At 33.1% G+C, this 22,639-nt stretch overlaps 3 protein-coding genes across 3 annotated transcripts; all 3 read right to left on the bottom strand.

Moving 5' to 3' along the window:
- Positions 1–4,310: 4,310 nt before the first annotated feature.
- Positions 4,311–14,220, bottom strand: LOC139089531 (uncharacterized). Its single transcript, XM_070639085.1, has 9 exons — positions 14,150–14,220; positions 13,778–14,087; positions 13,405–13,710; positions 8,766–8,791; positions 7,594–7,666; positions 5,571–5,630; positions 5,211–5,501; positions 4,784–4,870; positions 4,311–4,644 (listed from the first exon to the last, which is right to left on the bottom strand). Exons 1-9 carry the CDS (start codon positions 14,173–14,175, stop codon positions 4,495–4,497), a joined length of 1,329 nt encoding a protein of 442 aa, XP_070495186.1. The 5' UTR covers positions 14,176–14,220; the 3' UTR covers positions 4,311–4,494.
- On the bottom strand, positions 9,075–13,061 carry LOC139089500 (glutathione S-transferase 1-like). Its single transcript, XM_070639054.1, has 5 exons — positions 12,996–13,061; positions 11,574–11,639; positions 11,441–11,499; positions 11,127–11,384; positions 9,075–10,761 (listed from the first exon to the last, which is right to left on the bottom strand). The coding sequence occupies exons 2-5, from the start codon at positions 11,599–11,601 to the stop codon at positions 10,447–10,449; spliced, it is 660 nt and encodes a 219-aa protein (XP_070495155.1). The 5' UTR covers positions 11,602–11,639; positions 12,996–13,061; the 3' UTR covers positions 9,075–10,446.
- Positions 14,221–17,375: 3,155 nt separating the features above from the next.
- On the bottom strand, positions 17,376–20,456 carry LOC139089530 (uncharacterized). Its single transcript, XM_070639084.1, has 7 exons — positions 20,064–20,456; positions 19,842–20,009; positions 19,631–19,774; positions 18,869–18,945; positions 18,488–18,791; positions 18,048–18,215; positions 17,376–17,594 (listed from the first exon to the last, which is right to left on the bottom strand). The coding sequence occupies exons 1-7, from the start codon at positions 20,403–20,405 to the stop codon at positions 17,442–17,444; spliced, it is 1,356 nt and encodes a 451-aa protein (XP_070495185.1). The 5' UTR covers positions 20,406–20,456; the 3' UTR covers positions 17,376–17,441.
- Positions 20,457–22,639: the final 2,183 nt, after the last annotated feature.

The raw sequence follows: 22,639 nt of genomic DNA, 5'->3' as shown, positions 1-22,639 counted from the left end.
CTTACAATTCTTCTATAAAATATTCTTATGTCTCATAAGTGGTGACATGTCAGGAAATAAAAAATCGTAAATAGTACTATAACTTTTTCCTTTATAGCGAATTGTTATTATACATTGTGGTAACCTCGGATGTCACATGAAGCTATCCACGATCAGCACATTGTGGGCTGACAAATTCAACTTGTATGAATGAGTTTTTATGGTCGTAATGAAATGGAAAGATAAGTGTGAAACGGGTTATTTGTTTGACATTCTATTGTGGACTGTGTTAGGTTATTCACATTTAATGGAAGCTTTTTGCGGAGACTGCTGGATATTTTAAGTGGATTGTGCGATGTTAAATTAGTTATTTTACGGAGTGCTGGGTAATGTTGATGCGGATGCGATAAACAGGATTTAAAGTATATTGTGGAGTAATTGTTGGAAAATTGAGGTTTAGTGAAGTAGAAAGTTCAACTTTTGAACTTTAAAGTTCAATTTTTGACCTAAATCTTCAAATTTTAACTTGTTAACTTCACTTTTTGATCCTTAAGTTCCATATTTGAACCTTACGTTCAATTTTTGAGCTTAAAGTTCAATTTTTGAGTTTTAATGATTTACCACCTATAAACTTCCCATTCTCATTAAACAGGTACAATTTATTATCCCATTAAATATGCATTTATTAAATGTATATTAAGCATAATGCTATAAATTACATATCAAGTTTCACAACGATATTTTCCAGCAACATGTTCACAGTATGCTGTTGAGACAAATCCACACAAATTATATCTTCTTGATTCTCAGCGGAAATTATGTCCTGCAACATTACGGCAACAGAATGTTGGGAAACATATTTATTTCCTGATAAATTGTTGCTATATTCTAGACACGATTTGTAGATATTTTCGTAATTAAAGCTTGAGGAAGAAGCTCAACGAGAATTATTGGTCTCGAGTCACAATTGGTATTCAATGCATTTAATAGTCTTAGAAGTATATTTAGATAAATTGCGTGGATGCATGTTGTGTAAGCTAAAATTAGCAGTTAATGGATATTTTGGGGAAATTGTGGAACAGAGCTCAAAGTCGGCTAGGATTTTGAGGAATTTGAAGTAAAATTCAAGAACATTTCATGTCAATTCTGTGAATTAAAGCATACCATGACTCAATGTATGAAAACTGTACCCCAAAAATATTTAAATTTATGGATACCTAAGATAGGCACTTTTGCTGATTACATAGCAGCAACTTTGGCAAGTTTGTGAATTTTTGAAAACTTGCATGCAGAATTTATGAATTATTAATGCAGCATAAAATGACATGTAATATACTGATGGGGTTTTTTGCAGCTAGACAAACTTTTTGGAATCTATAAATTAAGTCCTAAATTTTTGATGAGTTCCTTTACATCCTTAAATGCCAATTTAATCACACAATCCTCAAGGCAATTTTTCATCTTATTTTCTTAACACATTCTGTGAATTCTTCACACATTTCCTACAATAAATTCCGTATTAAAATATGAATTTCATTTTCTATCCATTAAATTCGCACATCAGACACGATGATAAGTGAGAATGTGTCGCTTTAAATTTTTATCACATTTTTTTGGCTTTCTTAATTTATTTTTTTTTTTTAGGTATTGAAAGCTTTCAATTTAAATTTTTTCTTGTTTTGACAGCATGAATATAAATTGTTAGAGGCATGTGACTCGGTAAATACTTTTTTGTGGCTTATTTTGCGTGTTTTTGAAATTTGAAATTTTTTTGAATTTTTTTGAATTTATTTAAATTTTTTTTAAATATTTTGAATTTTTTGAATTTTTTGAAATTTTAAATTTTGAAAATTTTTCAAATTTCCTTTAACTTTTCAATTGTCCACAAAGTCAATATATATCCAATTTCAAGTCACATCTACTATTTATTTCCATGCTGTCATGCAGTAACTCCACAAACTCTTACATTTAAATTTAAGGATCACTTAATCACTAAATATTTTTTATATCCACAAGCTTCAAGCCTTTTTTGATTAAAAATCCAATTTTTTTGCTTTATTTTAACTTTTTGTACATTTAATTCCTTTTAAAGCTTTACACAATTTTTCACTAAAATTTTTCTTTTTATTTAATTATTTTTAATTTTTTTCTTCCCGACTATTTTTTCTCGTTTTTATATTTCCGATCGACAAACGATAATAGACTGCAAGAAATTCACATCGTTTCGATCAATTTATCTTAACCTTATAAAAAAGCAGATATACTCATTGGAAGGCTGAATTTTCCGAATGCATTTTCCAGTGAGAGAAAAATGTGAAAATTTTCATTTCTACAGAATTCATTTCCACCGCTTCCAGAAAGAGAATGAGAGTGAAAATGAATGATGAGGTGATTGTACTTTATGATTATGAATGAACATGTAGTCTGTATGAAGCAAGTATGAGAATTAGAATGTTCAATTGTTGACGAACAATACTTTTTGACTGATATTTTAAAATTTGGGTCTAAAACCTTTTTGGACAAAATTCTCAATTTGACTTGGATTTTACAAAAAATCATAACATGGTCCCCCCTCCCCCCATCCTCTAAAGTTTTGAGTTTAATACAAAAACCCAGCATCCCTCCCCCAGCCTTGGTTGGCAAATCTCTTGGTACCACCTTCCCCAGACACCCCTTCTTCTTGACATTACTTCTCCTGGCATAACTTAGTACTCCTTCTTCCTTTCAAAGAGCTCTTCGTAATATGTATGGTACCCCTAATATTAAATACCATTTTTGGACCCCCTTCCCCAACCATAACGCTTTGTACCAAACTCATGAACTCCCATCTCCCAAAAATGTAACCCCCCTCCCATCCCCCTCCTAAGCATAGCTTAATTTCCAATCATTTCCCAACTTAGAATTCATAAATTATAATTATGCTTACGAATGACAATTATCCTAATTCTTCCTTCTAATTATCAGTTTTCCTGCTCATAATTTCACATTCCTCAATCTTTTGTATCATCTCAATCTGCATCGTAAAATTTCATTTGAAATTCTTCAATCAAAGTTTAATTTAAAATGTATTATAATTATCTCATATGGAAAATTGAATTGCATTCAAAAATTTCATATCCAGAATTAAACTTGAGTTGGAACTAATTCATTTGGATTCGCTTGGATGCTAACTTAGATTTAATAATGTGTGTATTTTGAAAATGTTCCATGTTGTTGATAGAATTTGATTTAATTGAATTGGAAATAGATTTAATATTGTGTAGTTTGTGGGTAGATGAGGAACTGATTGGTGCTGGATTTATAGAACAGCATGTAAAAATCATTGGATCGAGAATTCTCTGGAAAATGTAAAGCTTTAATTGAAAATTATTGAAATTTAAAGCATCTCCTGCATTTTGGATGCGTATGGCTATAGCTTTCGGTTGTTCCTTATAGTTCGTCCACGACTGCAGACTTGCAGTTTTGGATGATCCCTAATTAAATCATATTTTAATTGAATTGATCCATTGAACTTAAATCGACTAAAATTCAAATAATCCACAACCTAAAACATTCAGCATAGACCACCATTGTCTATGCTTCTCATTCCTGAATATCATCTCAAATCAACACCTCAAATTTATTTCAGACAGCAAACAATAATCGACATTTTAAATTTATATTTAGAAATTGAATTATGAAGATGAACTTCTGCACAAGCCAATAAATATCTCACGTTGCTATAACACCAAAGTCATAATGTCATTTGAGACATGAAATTCGACCTAAAAACATCATCATTAATCTTTTCTGTTGGAATTTCCTGTGAAAAATTGTCAAGTTTAGAAATTTTTTTATACGATGATAAATTTAAAAATATTTCATAGACTTTGTAAAGATTCCTTTAAGTTACTTGGGAGTTGATTTTTCTGTGCCTTAAACAAAGTAAGAGTTGTTGCGACGCAATATTAAAGTGTGACTTGATGACGCAGTGATCGAATACTTGGTATTAAATATCCGAGCGACACAAATTAAGAAGATGCTACCGGATAGCTGTTATGTCGCTCGGGATCCAACACCCATGACTGCCATTTGGCATATGGTCATATGGTCTTAAAAGCTCCGTCGCAAATCCTTCTTCATCTGTGCCGCTCGGGACATCATCAAACCGCACACAGCAGTTAATCAATTTTTCAAATCAAATACAATTTTACAGCTACCCTTAAATGGTTATTGACGGAATCTGATGTTGAAGTATGGCAAATCGCCATCGCCATAGCCATTAGCCACAAAATGACGACATTGTAAAATTACAAAACAATTTTTATTTCAACATAAATATGAAATCACCAAAACATCAATAAACAAACATCACCAATGGATGTGTAACATGATTCCACTTCTCGCAACATCAAAACACGTGTTAACATAGAAATTAATTAATTTAGTCAATTAACAACTGCACCGACTGTTATGCTTGTTGTTTGTTGTCCAATACATGAATTATTAAAGAAGAATCAATCAACATGAGGCTTATTAGTCATTAAAGCTGTTTCCAAGTTTTCCCTTAATCATTTCACCAAACTCTTGTGCTCCTTCATCACATTCCTTAATTCCTTCATATTTCCCCATTCTTTGGTACCATTGATTTATGCATGTAAACTTCGAGATGTCGTATCCAAAGTGCTGAAATAATTAGAATAAATTTTACTTCCATTTCGTCCATAAGACTCAAACCTCAAATCCCCATCCATTAACCCTGACCTCTAATATGATTTATATCCCAAAAGCATAAAAACTTTCTTACTAAATAATAAATGCTTACCACCAATGTACAAACAGATGCGAAATAAGCAAAATCACAAATGGTTATGCTATTACCGGTCATGTAGTCATGTCCTTCGAGGAAGCTCTACAAAGAAAAAAAATTAAGGAAATAAGATGAATAAGCTATTGATTTATAATTAATTGAGGCAAATTTTATGCGCTATAAATCTTCAATTTGCCCTGATTTATGTGAGGTTAATTGGTCATTGCAAGACGTTGCTGCATTGCCTACACACAGTCTACAGACAAGACATTATTAACTTCTATGAACATTTCCGCCAACATCTATTGGACCCATAAATATTTATACAGACCAATTTCTTCAACCATAAAATCACATACCCAAACACATCTAGACATTTGACAGTAAGTCATCAAAATCAGTAACCTCAAAAAATATTCTTCTTTTTATGTCACTTCCGTACCTCCAATATTTGTAATGCTTTCTTCAAATTTTCTTTATGTTGGACGGTGATCATTGGATTGACACCGGAAAATGCCAAATTGGCAATATCGAGAATTCTCACATACAGCTCCGACGCGTCATGAAACAATCGCTGATGAATGACTGCTCTTGACTTCATACATTTCGGATACAATGAATGTCCAAAACGTTGGCACTTTTCAGCAAGATAAATCATTATTGCCTTACTCTCCCACAATATGAAGTCATTGTGTCCATCATTGTCAACTAAAGTCGGTACGCAGCATCGTGGCTACAAAAAAAAATGGTAGAGGAAATAATGAAAATTGTCATTCATTGAAAGGAACTGGAATCTACATACATTTATTTTTGTAAATTCGCTTCTCCTGTGCTCACCGGCCAATAAATTGAGTTGCTTTATCTGTGAATGAATAGGATTGAAATAGTGATTAGGAATGTGATGGTTGACGTAGATATGTGGGGATTTATATCCGTTTTTTAGTACGATCATGCTGAAATTTATTAGCTGTTTCGGAAATGGAACTGAAATTGGAAGTTTATGGAGAATAATTGACTATTTTTCAGCATGTTGGAGTGCTGTCCAAACTGTTTTGTGTCATGGCACACCTTGATGGTAAACCACAACAGAAACCGATCAAAGCAAGCGGTTCAAACATTTCCACACAGAATGCGATTCATGGCAATGGTGCCACGGCACACAGTTTCATCAGCACTGGCATAATGGCTATAAAAGATGCAATAATAGTCCACAGACTTAAAAATCCATGAATCTTCATTTTACTATTAAACAATTTCAGCATTAATAGTAAACAGCATTCCCGTAGGAATCGTGACAGCTGTCGTGAGATAAGGAGGACATGGATTAATGAGAATTTCCATTTTATCTGTATTTAAAGAGCTATTCAGTCTATCTATCTATGAACTAGATTTTCTCACTTATCACATGTGCATTTAATCCAGTCATTGATAAGCTGTATAAGTTGATAAACGATTTGATAAACTTCAGTTGGAGATTATTGTCAGTTCCTAAGTGTGATATATCTTAAATGCTTTAGAACTGACTGAAGTCACTTCCTTTAGTAAATTAGATTAAAGTTGATTCTTACTAACATTTTTGTCAAGACAAACTCAACAATAAAAGCTTACGACTGGCAATAAGGCTCTGAAATATTTAATAAGATTACATAAACCCTTTTCCTTCTTGATCTTCGATGTATGCTGCTATAAATAGTAACGAGATGTGCAACCCACCCATAAATAAACATTAAATTCTCGCATAAGCATGACAATATATGTAGCTATGCTGTTGTATTTCATGAAAAATATCCAAAGAATTTAATACAGCTTGAAAAACAGAAGTTATTTTTTTATTTGTTATAGATTCCCATGGATATATGCTGCTCATATCCAAAACCATTGAAAAACATATTTTTCGCGATAGGTACACACTTAAAAGCATGTACGTTCCATAATCCAATTGGTATTTACGATAAAACTTTCATTAATAATTTAATCTTCTTCAAGCAGCATATAGGAAGTACAATAGCTTGTTGTTTCCAATTGAAGGAAATTTTACTCATGAATTATTACGGAAAAGGACTATTAATAGCTTTTGAAGGAATCTCTTTGTTGGATACATAATTCATGAGAATCGAAAATAAATGTCTTCAAATGAGGAATAGGAAGTATGCTTGATTGCTTCAATTGTTTTCAGAAACTTTTATGAAATCGATTTCTTATGCATGTATAATTATACTCAAAACTTTAAAAAGCTTCAAAAAAGTTATTTTAAAATTTTAATGTATGGGGTCGTGTGGATGTTAAGGAGCGTAAGTGCGTAGGAGCTGTATTACACTTTGTGTTAGTAATTAGCAAGTGCTAGTCAGCTTCAGGCGCTATCTAAGAGAGGTCAAATATCACAATTAATCTATACATCTAGCAAATTAGTCAAGAATGTAGGCTGCTAGAGCAGCACAATGAAGTCAGTAAGGCGTCGAAATGTTGCCAAGGCAAAACGAAGAGGGTGCCCTGACTACTAAGTGACTGCACATTTTGCCCTATTTTATATTGAAAAATGAACTTTGTTACATCTTCCTGTTGAGGCTGAATACCTTGAAATTCACCCAAGAACTAAAGGAACTATTAGGCTTTGGAAAGCCTTTTGAAATTCTGTCTTATTCTGTCATTCTGCATACATATGTAAGCAAGCTGCTTAGTCATTTCCCTTTAGTCATGTCTAGACCTGCTTAGTCATATCCATGCATTTCCAAATGCGTAACGTTACATACTTTCCGAACTACTGCTTCATATAGTATGAATCATACACTAAACTATAAAATTTCAGTTCTTAAAATTCCACCCACCTCAATATCAATGCTTAAATTTCTCACGACGAGGAGAACAGCTCGACTTGGTGTACTCATGCTGGCAACATATCTATGAATAAATAATAATTTTAACTGCTTTATAGTTCCCACTCAAACTTTAAATAATTTAATCCTTACAATGTCATCGGCGTCATTATTGCTTAGTTTTTAAAGACCTTATGCCTGTATATGCGGAAGGAAAAAATGTGATAAATGTTCTATCAACTTCAAATTATCGAAAACAACTGAGCGTAATTGAGTATTATGTTTCATCATTTATCCAATCGAGCAACAACAAAATGATGAGCTTTCTCATTCCCCCATTCATCGCTGTGTCATTTCATTATTCATAACATCAAACAATAGTATGTGTATTATCTTGTTGAAATAGATAAAAATAATATAAAAATGCTCAACTTTGTATTGATAAACTTTTTATTCTCTTTTTTCCATATTTTTTTATTTTAATCCATTTAGAGAGAAATTGTGACAATTGATGAACATTAAGTTTTATGTCTAATCTATTGAACTGGTTGTTTATTGTTCTGAGAGATGTGTAGGATGTGACGTACATAAAAATAGTCTAATTAGGGGTATTCATTTTGATTTTATAGTTTTTTGACTAGATAATCGATGACAAATTGTATATTTAGCTAACATAAAGCAATGCTAGAGAGCTTAACCCTAGCCGGAGCTTCTGCATAAAGCTCTGTTCGAGACAAGTTTTCAAACTAATTTTCTAAAGCATTGAACCCATTCCGAGCGGCACATTACGAAATCAGTCGTCAAGATGCCGCCATGGCAACTTCGCGTCTTTCCTGTCAATATGGCGACTTAAAGTTCAAAGCGATGTATGGGATGACGTAGCTCTAGCAAACACATTGTACTGTTCGGACATATTATTCCAAAAATAAATTAACCATAGCAATCAATATAAAAACAATTTGATTAGCAATAGCAACAATGTCCAAATTTACTCACAAAGCTTTAATAAAGCTCATCAAGAAAGACGCGCTCACAATACCGTAAACTAATCACAAAAACTACGAAAATAAATTTTTCCCATTTATCGTCTCTAAGTTTAATAAGTGATGAGCTGCGATGAGTCTAATAGATTATTTGCATGACACTTACGAGTTAAACATAATTTCCAATGAGTTGATTATCACAAGCAGCTATCTTGAGCTGTTAATGACTATTGAAATAATGATAACAATCATAATAGTGAAATTAATGAATATTTACGAGGGTGTTGGTAATTTATTGGAACTGACAGTAGTGTAGAATGTTCTTTCTCACAAAAAGTGTAAAAAGGATGTTGAGAATATGTCAACTGTCATTTAGTATTCAAATATTCAATATTTGCAAGAACAATTAGTTGATTTTCCCCTTTTAAAGTTGTTGACCCCTTGTTATGATTATTTTAGTCTGTTTTCTAACTTCAAACAATAAACATCATCCTTAAATCCGTAGGCTAGTTCTTTATTTATACTTATTTGTACTCTTGGCTATAAACTGAGAGTATAATTGTGTCAATGAATAGAATTGAGCAGAAATAGATGAGAAAAGCTCAAATTTTTCAATTTATTTCTACTTTTAGAAATTATTTCATTCAATTCCTCACTGTATCTTCATTTCGGTGTCGATTTCCTTCAACTGTTGAGTCATGACAACATCAAGCTCAACTAAATCACTTAGTAGCCAGTCTCAATTCCCAAATTACAAAACCTTCGAAACTTTTTAAAGCTTTTTTGCCAACAAAGTCTTTAATAATTCTCAATGACTATTTACCTCAAAAAATACAGTTTCTTCTTAATGAACGACCCTTTCCGTTCCTGAAAGTACATTTAATGAAGAAGAACTTTTAATCTCAGCCATTTGCTTTAAGATGCTCCTTTTTTATGACAAGCTTTGCCCGCAGAACTTTAGTACACCTTTCACTACCTTTTTCAATTTTTCAGATTGGCTCTTGCCACGAATGAATAAATAATGATTATATTTTTTTGATCCTTTTGAAAATTAAAAGGCAATGTTTTTGTCCTGACAAATTATTAAGGGTTGATGTTTTGGCATGAGGACTTTAGACACTTTTAGATTATAGTCATGGAAGTTACATTTAATTGATCAAGGATATGATTAATTGAGAATTTCCTTTATTTTCGCCAAAATTATTAAATTTTCAAATAATCGAATGTTTGGCAGTAGAAGAAGTTTCTAATTTTGAGTTTTCGGACAGCACGAATGATGCTATTGTCCAGGATGTGCAGATTTCTTTGAATTCCACGCTTTAATTTCAAAATATTTTTTTTTCTTTGTTTACAAACTTAACTAAAATTTGAACTTGAATTTTTGAATTTTGAACTTCCGTTAAACTTGAATATTTTAGAAAGTCTTAAATTCGTTTATGTTAAGTATAGCAAGTAATGTTATAATGTCCAACAGAATAATAAAATGCTACAACTTCTCCATTAGTCTGCAAGATCTCACATTAAAGATACCAAAGTCCTTGGTTAAATTACTTTATGAGGCTTTTCAAAGCTCAACAAAGTTATTCTCTAAAGATAAAACCTCATGCTGGATTAAAAGATTTCTAAAATTCTTCTCTCAGCTCCGTACAACCCACATCATTTGTACCGAAATTGCATACGAGAGAGTCACGTATAACTCTATCTGATATGAGGAAATAAAAGCTTCCACATTAAAGTCAGCCCATTAAAAAAGAAGATAAAAAAAAATCGATATTACTGTGTTGGAATTAAGATGCAAGGGTAATCATCTTTAATTGCCGTATGAAGTTATTTATACGTCTCTCACATCCCACAAATATCTCTCATGAACATCATTTTTTATTTAAAATGGCTCTGTTAATTTACTCTTCAAATACATGGCAAACATCTTTGCACCCCGTTCATTCTCATCCGCTCCAGGCAATTCCTTACAACGTTCATACCAAGCGGAAATGTTTGGATAGTCGGTTAAATCCAATCCAATATGGTAGATGGTCGAGAAATTAGCAAGAATCGACAAGTCAGCAATGCAGACGTTGTCGGATGCTGAAAACCACTCGTATCCATCGAGGAATGCCTCGAGGGTATTTAAGACCGAGAAAATCTTGTCCTTATGCTCTTGCTTGATGACAGTCTCGCCCTTCCGTATTATGGGACCCTGTAAAATTACATTTAAATTGGAATTAATGATTGTGAATGCTCTGAAGATGATAAGGAGCTTAATGGCGTTTAGTGATATTTTTCATGAAATGTAAATAATTAGCGTGGGAACTTTTCTTGGAATGTATGAGAAGCTTTTGGGAAGGTCAAAGCTTTTACATTATTTATGTTGACCGCAATGACCTTAATTAGCTTTCATTAAAAATTCAAGCCTTTCTCCTTAAAAACACATCCAAGAAGTTCCACATTAAAGCAGTCAACATTAATCCACAGCTAAAAGCCACCAACTACTCATAAAATTTTCCACATAATCAATTTCCTCTCTTTCCTTTCATGTGTAAAACCGACAAAAATTCAACTTACCACGGCTGCCGTTAAAGCGCTTGTAAATGTCGAGGCATCGTAATACAAGCGTTGATCGATAATGTATCTAGCCTTAATATCATCAGTGGGATAAAGAGAATTATCCAGACTTTTCGCATTAACCAAATAGCAACAAATTGCCCTCGATTCATTCATTGCAAAGTCATCATCTACAACAACTGGAACTGTTCCTTGAGGATTAATTTTAAGGAATTCATCCGACTTATTTTCACCGGTCATCATATTGATAATTTTGCTCTAATGGAATGGGAGTTACAAGTCATCATGATATAAGCATAAAAATATTTACTCACTTCAAATTCCAGCCCCAAATTCCTGAGTGTGAGCAAAACTGCTCGACTCGGTGGTGATGCTTTAGGGTCACATGAAATAAAATATGTAGAACATGAAATTTTTATTTATTTTACAGCTATCGATTTTTCTTACCAGGAGAGTAATACAAGGTTAAAGACATATTTCACGCAAGTGACAAGTTTAAGTGTCTGTAACAAACTAAAAAAGTGACTATAATTGTAATGGATTTTATAGCCGGAGTAGAATAATTTCTGGCTTAGAATTATTAGCATGTTATTGGAGTGGATGAGTAGATTTGGATATGATGTTTGTCTGTATGAGCTTTTTGGGAGATATGATGTCTGTTCGGAGTGGGATCTGAGGCATCGAATCGTATAAAGGCGAATCAACCAGAGCGAGAGTGAAGCCTCAGTGGCCGAGAGGTCAGGCAACAGATCGGAAATATGTATAAATCACTCTTTTGTGAGTATGTGGGTTCGATTCCCACCAGACGCCGATCTTCATCATTATGAGCACATAAGGTGCTGTTGATATGGTAAGGATCTGGACGGATTTAACTTCTAACGTCCACAACATCATGTTGAAAGTCGCTCTAACTCAAACTCTCCTTACTTACTAATATCAATTCATCAAGAACTATTGAATTATGGCCACGTATTTATTCTTCTTTCATTATTTGCCTTGTGTTGGTTGGATATGAAAGAAATGTTCTACTGACTCTCATACGCAAGAGTAGAACTGCTTTGCATTTTTTATGCCTAGTCATGGTGATGGCTCGCTTGATGTAGAAAAGAATTTCCCATGTAGTATTTTTGAGTTTGCGGAAAATGATGTAATAAAAAATAGTAAGCATGAATTGTTGAAAGTCAGTCATCCAGTAAGCATGTATTGAGGATACACGAGTAATGATGATTTTGGAATTCGAATTGAATTTTTCCGCATTTTTGAACTTTGAAGGATGATTTCAGGAAAATTTTTCATGAATGCATGCTGATCTCAATAGATGATGAACATTGTATATCTACAGTTGAATGATCCCATATTCCCATCCATAGCTTAAAAGCTCAGCATTTGAAAAGTTATGAAACAAAAGCCATTAACATTCAAGCTTCTATAAAAAGCTCAGTAATTAATTAATATTCAAGCTTATCAAGCATGTGACTACATTCATTTATCGTTAGCATGTACATGCACGTGGATTGAGATATTCAATTATGTATTCAATAATAGTAATGAAAATTATGAAGCATTTTAATTATAAGCTTTAATGTTCTGTCATTAAATTATTGCCACGTCACTACACAAATAAGAATGTAATCTTCATCAGTCATACCAACAATGGAAGTAATGTAATGTTACAATGGAAGTAAAATCGTTTTAATATTCATAATTTCAATATTAATCGTCATTATTCTAGCTTGACTTTGTTAAAATTATCCAATATGATGTAATGGCCTTGATTGTTGTATGTACACGAAGCTATAATTGTTTGGGTTAGTAATGAGAATATTCAGTATGCATGTTTTGAGACTGTTTATAGAGTTGCGTACTTACATTAGTTTGGGCATACCGGCTTACTAAGTATGGGACCATGTAACGGTCATAGGGAGAAGTGGTTAGGGTGGGGAGAGGATGGTTGAGATGAGACTTTGCTTTGGAGGGTTTGGTGGATGGGTGCTTCTGAAAAAGAGAATATCAACAAAATAAAGTTCAAGGAAGGTGCCAAATGTAACTAAATCTAATTTTATTTGTGAAGGCAAAAGTTCTATATGCTGCAATGATACCCACATTCAAAACTTATTTTGTATATTTTGCCTTGACGTGTCCTTCGAAAACTTTACTAAATGTCAAGTTTTCTCATATTTGAGTGCTTCATGTATGACTTCTGCTACAACATCATATTCTACATATTTACTATAATAATTTAGAAAGCACTGAACTTCTAAATTTATTCCAAGGGTGCAAGCTTGATTCCGATCTGCTCTAATATCTGACTGACAATTTTAGCAGAGTCTACATTTTCCTGATATCCAGGCATATCTTCACATCGTTTGTACCATCCTTCTAAATTTGGCAAATTTCCAATTCCTCCAAAGGCATTTTTTAGATACGCAATATTCGATAAAATTGAAATATCAGCAAGAGTCGGGTCATTGCCTGCAAAGTATAACTTCCCATCCAAAAAGTTTTCTAGATGTTGCAGGGCTTGCTTGATTTTCTCACGTTTCTCGGCACATACTTCTTTTTCGCCATTAAAATACAATGGACGCTGTAGGAGGAAGGAATTTTAGGATTTAATTTATGTACATTTTTAAAAGGAAGCATCCATGACTTACCATAGCAGCAAAGATGAGGGAGAAAATATTCGTTGCATCAAAGTACAGTTTAGAATCTACAATCGCTCTATCCTTTGCATTTTTTGGATACAAAGTGCTCTCAGGCATTTTCGAGTTTACCAGATATGTCATAATAGCTCTCGATTCAGTAAGGATAAAGCCATCATCATCAAGTACAGGAACTTGACCAATAGGATTTATTTTCAGATATTCTGGACTTCTTTGTTCTCCATTAAGCAAATCGACTGGAATGATTTCGACATCCAATCCCAGACATCTTATTGTCATCAAAACACTTCGTGAAGGTGGACTGAAGGAATTAATTTTTTAATTAAAATCTTCACATCATATCCATGACCTAACACAATTTACCTAGCCGGCATATGATACAGCTTCATTGTTCGAGCACAAAATTGCTTACTTTTATTGATGTGCGAATTCAATCAACGCTTTGAATCAACTGGAGGGGAACTTAAATTGTCTACATACTTTTATATTTTTTTTTCTCGATTCTACATGCGATTGCGAATCTGTTTATGCATTTGTGTGCTATAGAATGGGAAAAAAATTCATTTATTAATGCCGCGTTTGCCTTTGTATTCGTTATCATTCTATGCTGTTAAGGCATTAAAATCGATATTTTAAAAATTTATGCTGTATTGCTGAAAACAGCTTTTGTGTTGATTTTCATGCCTGTAAACCAAGTTCTAGCTTTTGTTGTCTTATTTTAGACTGAAACCAGACTCAAGCAGCATTATCTCACGATAGACACTGAGTCAAATGGTGCAACAAGGGGAGTATCCTGAGGGTTTTGGGATCAATCCTCTACGCTCTTTTTGGAAAATTCCTGAAATGTCAAAATAGTTGCTATAGTCTTATCTTTACTGTCTCGGCACAGTGTTGGCAACATTCAAATAAGTGCTGATCGGGCTGCCTGCACTTTTATTCAAACAATAAAAAAGTTCATATTACTTACAAAACTTTAATGAGTGTCACTACCTTAACGTTCAAGTTACATCAATATTGCAGTGAATACTTTGGAGCAATCATTGTACATATGCTCGTATTTACTCAATCTTATATTGATTCTAAAACTGAACTCAAACTGTAAGCAGCGAGTTGAATTGAATTATTCATGCATCTTGTGGTAATGTATGCAGAACTTCTGCTTGTATCTGGGTTAGAATAAGAACAAATGACAGCGCTGAATTGCAGTAATTGACAGGACGTTGATGATAAGATTGAGACATTCTGGTGAATCTTAAGTGACATCTTAAGAGAATCCACAGAAGTTAGTGCTAGAATCGAGAAATTTGAACATCTGATTTCAGCCTCAAACAGACAGAATCGACACCCTGATCGAGACTTAGTTGACGGATAAGATTCATTGATCATACATACTTCTTGGCAATTTGGCCAAAACCCATATCAATTCCAAATTACCAACAAATTGTGACATAAAAATTTTCTCAATGAACTCAACATTTGTCAATGGAACAAAAATTACGGAATCAATCGATACTTTATAAAATCATTTCACTTGATTACGGTCTGAAAAGGTTTTTCAAAAGCATCACTTCCATTTAATATTGTCACATCATCAAATCAAATTCAATGGCAACAATTTCTCAAAAAAAAAGAAGTGAAATTCCTTTCGTGTCACGTCAACTCAAACTCATTTCAAGTTCATGTCGTTTTGAATTCTACAACTCAATTTAAGTGCCAGCATCAAGCTTAAGATATTTGAAAATGAACACTTTCCCCAATGTTTAAAAGAAAATTTGTTTATAGCAAGTATATAACAAGTATAAACAAATGGAACTGACATTAAACATGCTTTTAAATATTTGATTCCTTTTTCATGAAAGATGCAGTTCTGTGGACATTAAAAATGATGTTGTTTAGCATTTTCATTAGATGGAAGTGACATCAAAAAGGAGTTTTAATCCACAACAATCGCGAACATTGAAGTAAAGTCAACAAGTCATATTGAGTTCATTACACACTACAAAAAGCAATTTAAGCTCTAAATAATGAATCTTTTATGAGCTTTATGGGTGGAATTAGCGAACAATAGAAGTGCTTTAAGTAAATGAAGATAAGAAGAACAAGAAACATTTTTTAATCTTCTTGATACCAATTTAATTCGTTTGATTATAAGAAGCGCACATTGTGTAAAATAAGACAAAAAAGTGAGCTTTTTCATTGAGCTTTTCTTCTTTTTGAGAAACAATGAAACTCAATGGAAGTGCTAACAGGTAAGAAAATTACAGTTTGATTGGTTAAGGCGCATTTACAAGGAGCCTGTATCTCTACAGCAGGCAACCCTACTGATCTCAAAATTAAATATCCTTACCGTACCTAAGAGGCATGTACCGTACAATTCATCAGGACGTGAATGTATGGATGTAACGCAAAAATTTGGGAGTGGGGAAGAAGGGGATGTCGGGATTAATAGTCCTGAGTACCCATAATAAAGCATTCTAGACTAGTCTGCAACATCCTCATACTTACTTCAAATGGAAACACCTAAACAGACAAATCATCCCAAACCTTTCTCATACTAGCTTAAAATTTACAAAAAAATTCAAGTAGGCGGCAAGTAAGTAAAGTTTAATTTTAAAATTAATTCTTCTCTGTTGTTCTTAAATTTCAGAGCATCTCTTCTTCTTCCTCCTTTGATGTGTGTAAATGTTTGTACCATTTTACGATAAAAATTATGAAACATTACTTCAATGAATATTTTTCAAGACACATGCTACATACTTTTTTGTTCAAAATTTTTGAAGGAAAAATTAATTCAGCAGCATGAAGCATTGTGTGGAAGCTCGTGGAGACGAGAGATGAATGAATGTGCTGATGTCTTGGGGAAATCATTAAGTAAATTCACAAATTTAATGCCAGAAGTGAAAAAGAGGAATTAAAATCAAGAAGAATTAAAAAGAAAATTTTCAATGAAAAACTGATGAAAAATGCTGAAAAGTGTGGCTTGAGGTGTAAATTTTTGAGAATTAAGGAGCTTTTGTTTTGGTATGTGGGAGCTATTGTATTTGTATGTGGGAATTTTCCTTGAAAATTCCTGACTTTAGAGTCTAATTCACCTGACTCCAAAATAATCTCATTTAACAACAGGCAATATCAAGGACATTTAAATGTCCTCATCTTGTCATTTAATTGTAAATAAGAATTAGATATTCAAAAGTAATCTCATTCAACAGCAAGCATGCCTGACGATGAAAATAAATTGTCACTATAGACTCAAAGTAATTAAAATTTTATAGCTGTTGATCATTTAAATGTCCTCATCTTGTCATTTAATTGTAAATAAGAATTAGATATTCAGCACAAGTAGGATTTGTTGATCAAAACAGATACGAGACGAGAATTTAAAATTAGTCAGAAAAAGTAAGAATAAACAGCCATTAGCAATAAATGTCCACAGAATTAGGACAATTAAGATTATTTGTGACGCATAAGAAGTAACCATAAACGGTCATATTATGAATATTGGTTGTTGTATTAAAGGTCATTCTCATACGCAATTTTACTTAGAGATAGACTTTCCTCTACTGGTTTCTCGGGACAATTAAGAAGAAAATTTGAAGCTGAATTTTATTTCCATTGTCAAAAGTAAGAATGACAGAAAAATCCTTAACATTTATAGCTAGTCAACCGTAATGGGCGGTAAATTCTTCTTCTTGAGAAGCTCCATCACCATTCGACCTCCTTTATAGTTCTCCTCAAATCCTGTTAATCCTTTGCATCGCTCATACCACATTGACAAATTTTTATAGCTTTCTATGCGAATGCCAGCACACTGTGGATGGAAATAGTTGCAATAAAATATGTTTTTATGGACAACAGAAGTGGAAGCACTTTCGAGGATGTCTCGAAACTCAAATATTTTAGATGTAATTAATTTTGGTGATTTAGTTGATGACTTTGTAGACATGAATGGCTATGACTTTTTTATGAGGATTCTTGTCTAATTTTAGACCAAAGCTTGACACAGTAGCTTCATAATCAGTCTAGTCCAGTCTAAAATTTTTTACAAGGCCAACCAAAAACCAACAAGAAACTTCTAATCTAGTTCAAGAAATATCGAGCAATTGCCACTAAACCCCAAAATTCATCAAGCTTAACAACCTTATAAAACTGCTACTTCACAATTCAATCGGAAGCTATAACCTCATAAAAAATCATATTTTTACTGTTTACACAATAAATCATTCTCACATAAAGCTTTATATAATCCAAGTGACATACTTACCAATATAACAATAATATTCGATAGAATGGCAAAGTCTGCAATAGTTGGCGAGTCACCAGTGAACCAATTCTTGTTGTCAAGAAAGCCGTTAAGCACGGATAAGACATTTCTGAGAATTGTTCTCTTTTCTTCAGGAATTTTCGGGTCACTATTTGCAATCATTGGATGCTGATTAAGGGATAAAAGAATGTTTTCATGATGATGTGTTGAAGTTGTTGGAAGCTACTTGTGAATTGTTAGATTGAAATTGATTTTTGGTTGAGAATTATTTAACGGTTTTTTGAAATTTGAATTGTCGTTGATATCAAAGTTGGTTGATATCCCTTTTCTGGTTGATTTCCCCCTTCACCGAAATATTCATATTTATTCAAAATTTCAATCTAACTTCACAAAAGTCCCAAAAGTAAACACACAAAAGATGACAATCTACGTTTTCTTACCAAAATTTGTACGTGACTATGGAAGACAGTTGTGGCATCAAAGTATAATCTTTCATCTATTAAAGCTCTTTTGATGGGATCATTCAACGGATACAATGAACTGTTTTCATCTCTTGATGCAACGAGATAAGCTATTATTGCTCGTGATTCTGTCAAAATAAAACCATCGTCTTCAACAAGAACTGGAACTTGTCCTGTTGGATTAAGCTTCAAAAAATCTTCATTCATGTTCTCACCACGTGAAAAATTTATGTGAATCAGTTCAACTTTAATGTTGAGATTGCGGATTATCATCAAAATTGTTCTGATAAGAAGAAGTCAAAGGATAGAATTAAAGTCACTGGAATGGAAGAATTTGATGAATCCTTTTGCGGTTCATACCTTGATGGAGGTGAAAAGTCAGCAATAAAAATCTTCATGGTTGAAAAATCAATTAAATTTTGATTAACAGCTCTTAATTATCTATAGATCGCTCCTGAAAGTGGAATATGTCAGTTACACTTATCACCTGTACCTAGGCTAATTAAATTTTATGTCAAGTAATTAATGATGTGTTTGGTATGTCTACATGTTGTGGACTGAAAAATTTTCATTATCAAAAATTCAATTTATTACGGAATTAATTCATTGATAAAGTTTCGGGTTGCTTTATCATGGTGATTTGTCCCTTGTGGGAATTTTGTTATTTTCGATTCTTATAAAATGGGTATAGCTTTAATGGACATGCCTGAGCTTTTTTATGAAATCCTGAAAATTTAGAAGTTCAGTGATGGACAAACTGTTTTGTACCATGAAAATTTTTTCACACCTCAAACCTAGATAAATTGGCCAACATGTAACTCGTGCCGCAGACGTACTTCAGCCACACCTTAATTATCTATAGATCGCTCCTGAAATTGGAATTGCTCACTTCTGAAGTAGACAGAGTGCCGCGACACACAGTTTGGACAACACTGTTCCAAGTAAATTGCCAAAAAATCAAAGCAACATCACTTTTTTCCTTCAATACATCCACACTTTATTGATTCTCATTTCTTTTAGACATCACTGCTTTTACATTCATCACCTTATCTGACAAATGATGGGCATTAAGTCAAAATATAGCGATAAAAATGTTTTGATTGATAAACCAGATGTGTCTTACAATTTATCATCCATTATGTTAAACATTCTTTCTGCTAGGCTGTTGGCACCATTCACATTCTCATCGAAATTCGGCAATGTTGATTCGAGCTTTTGATGCCATTCATTGAGCTTTGGATGTTTGGTCAAATCATATCCAAGTGCCTATATTCAATCAAAATCATTGAAATTTCTGTTATTTCCTAGAAAAAAGCCACAATAAATAGCTTACCTTAATCGTAGTGATTGTCGGGACAATAGAAATATCGGCAATGGTCATCTCACTACCGGCAAACCAGATGTTTTGATTGAGAAATCGTTCCAATACATTCAACGTGTTGATTAAGTTCTCTCTTTGCTTTTCGGGAATCTTCTTGACTCTCTCATACAAAACTGAGAGCTGGAAAGAGACAAACTGTTGGATTCTCTCAATTTCATTCTAAAGAGTACTTACGATAATTTGTACGATAGATGAGAATACAACAGTGGCGTCGTAGTACAATCGTTCATCAACTTTAGCTCTTTTTGCAGCATCCGATGGATATAATGATGAATCTTTGCCATATTTAGTGATAAGATATCCCATAATAGCTCTAGATTCAGTTAGGATAAAGTCACCATCAGTTAAAACCGGCACTTGATGCAATGGATTCAATTTTAAAAATTCCTCTTTAAATTGATCACCAGCACCGCAATCAATAATCTTCAAGTCAAATTCCAGCTTCAACTTCCTCATAAGAAGCAAAACTCCACGACTTGGCGGTGATCCATGAGCAAAATAAAGCGTAAGTGTCATTTTAATTCCACTTGTGGTCTGTTCAAATGATCTACAAAGACTGCTTAATTCTTGTTTACCTACTTATGACCCTGAAAGAGTCAAGTCTTTGTATGCATTGCTCATAAATCTTTGAGAATGAGAGAAAAGAGAGCAAGAGAATTATTTAAATTTTTAAGGTTTCTGTTGGATGTAAAATGTGTTTTGATGCAATTATTGAGTCTTCAATTATTAAGGAATTATAGAATAGGAATCAAGCAGGGCATCAAGGTTTAACAGGAAGATGATACTTACTGTAACCATGTCTCTATTTGTATCTTAGGAACATCCGATTCTGTAGCTGGTCTCTGTCATCTAATTTGTACAAATTCTCTATCCACACGTTAAGCTGACATTTTTTATCACTGTTCAGCTTTTGGAACTCCAGAACGTTTTTTTCCTTGCCTCTTTCTTACAAGGATCGTGTATCAAACTTGTGTTTCTTTCCCAGCATTAACATTCGAATACATATGCTGCCTTATAATGCGAAAGGTCAGTATTTGAATCCTACAAATCATAAATTAATAAGCAAGTGACAATTTCCAATAGCTGACAATTAATAATTAAATCATAAAAATTCTCTCATAAAATTAATTAAATGAGAAGGTCGTGTTTGAACGTGCTCTTTTGTGTAGGACGATAAAGTATCTTCTTAATGATGCTTTTCTTTTTGACAGTCAGAGAAATTGTTTTCTTCAATTATTTTCCATTTTCGGAAGATGAAGACATATCTTCAAGCGAATTAATTTATTCGAATTTTTCAGCTACCTTAATTGGTTGTTAACTTTTCTTCAATTTAGGATCCAGCCAATTTAAAAGCAGTATGAAAAGTGGGGAGTGTCGGAAGGGTTAATGCTCATAATTATTTATTGTAAATTTAATTCCTTTAAACATTACAGTAAATGTCTTCTTATCAAATTTTGGATGTTAGCAACAAAATTGGCAATTTGCTCTCAGACACCGCCGAAAAAGCAGCTCAAGGGGTGGACAACTTAGGTGTCAAGTGATAAATGTTGTCAGGGTCTAACGACCCGGGTTCAATCTCAGGAATGATACGCTTATTTAAATAAAGGAGCTTCTTTGCTTGTCTCGTCATGTCAACTCAGTATGTGTGGTTCGCGACACAAATATTTGACATACCTTGAGTCATGCAATGATCAGAATTGATAATTTATTGTCTTCGAAATCAAAAAAACAATCTCCTGGATGTCTATCACAACAATAAAATCTAAATATAAGTTGTTATTCCTTCTGGCTAGGCCTCTAAAAATTGTTAAATCATGATAACGTATAGGTGGGTGAAGCATGCTTAAACAATAGATTTTCAAGGAATTCTATTGCTCTTTTAAAAAAAGGTTCGTTATTGTACAAATAAGAAGCAAACAGCCCTTACATAGCTGCCTACACTAAAATTTTTCAACACTTGAATTAATATTAGGATTTACCCAAATACTCAAAAAAAGTAAAAATCATCCTCGCCTACTCTCAATTAGATATTAATCCATCCAGCTTCCAATAATTAAATTCATTGTGATCCTCTTACCTTTTTGATAAAAAAATAGGCAAATTAATGTGATAGACAAGTCTGATTAAAATTATAATTTAATTTATGCTGTTTAATGCTGAAGATTTGGGTGAAAACAATCAAAAAGTCACTGAGAATTACTCTTTGAAAACAGTTAAATCCTTTGGAAATCCAAGAAGAAATTTAAACAAAAATATTTACATAATTATAGAAACCTTAAGCTGGTGTCTTTTGCAGCTTCTTTGCTCATCCTTCTGATGAAATTTGCTGCGACTTTGCTATAGGAAGAAGATTTTCAGCATAATTTTGTCGGATGTTATTTTTGACTTCTTCTCAATCCAAGAAACGTTTACAAAAATTGAGTCAATTCTCGGAACTTAATCAACAGTCAATTAAGCTTTTCCATAATTTGAGAAATCTTTGAGTTTTCCTCTTCGTGCTGCACAATCTTACCCGATCGGGACAAATTATTCATGACTGGATATGGCGTCCAAGAGGCAATTTTCAAGTTCAGCTATGAAAAACTCGTGCCAATCGGGTTTGCAGAACAAATTCATTACCTTAACTAGCTTCAAAAATATGCCTTGGAGATCCCCAACCTGCCCATAGCAAGCCTTCTGAGAATCTAAAAATTCTTAATGATTCCAAGAGTTTGAGGAACTGAAACAACTGAAGCCCAAAATTGGCAATT

Source organism: Chironomus tepperi, unplaced genomic scaffold (assembly GCF_022539635.2).
Source record: "Chironomus tepperi strain 1889 unplaced genomic scaffold, CSIRO-AGI_Ctep_v1 contig_177, whole genome shotgun sequence".
In the NCBI taxonomy this organism is placed as follows: Eukaryota; Metazoa; Arthropoda; class Insecta; order Diptera; family Chironomidae; genus Chironomus; species Chironomus tepperi.
This window is presented reverse-complemented; position numbering and strand designations above follow the sequence as displayed.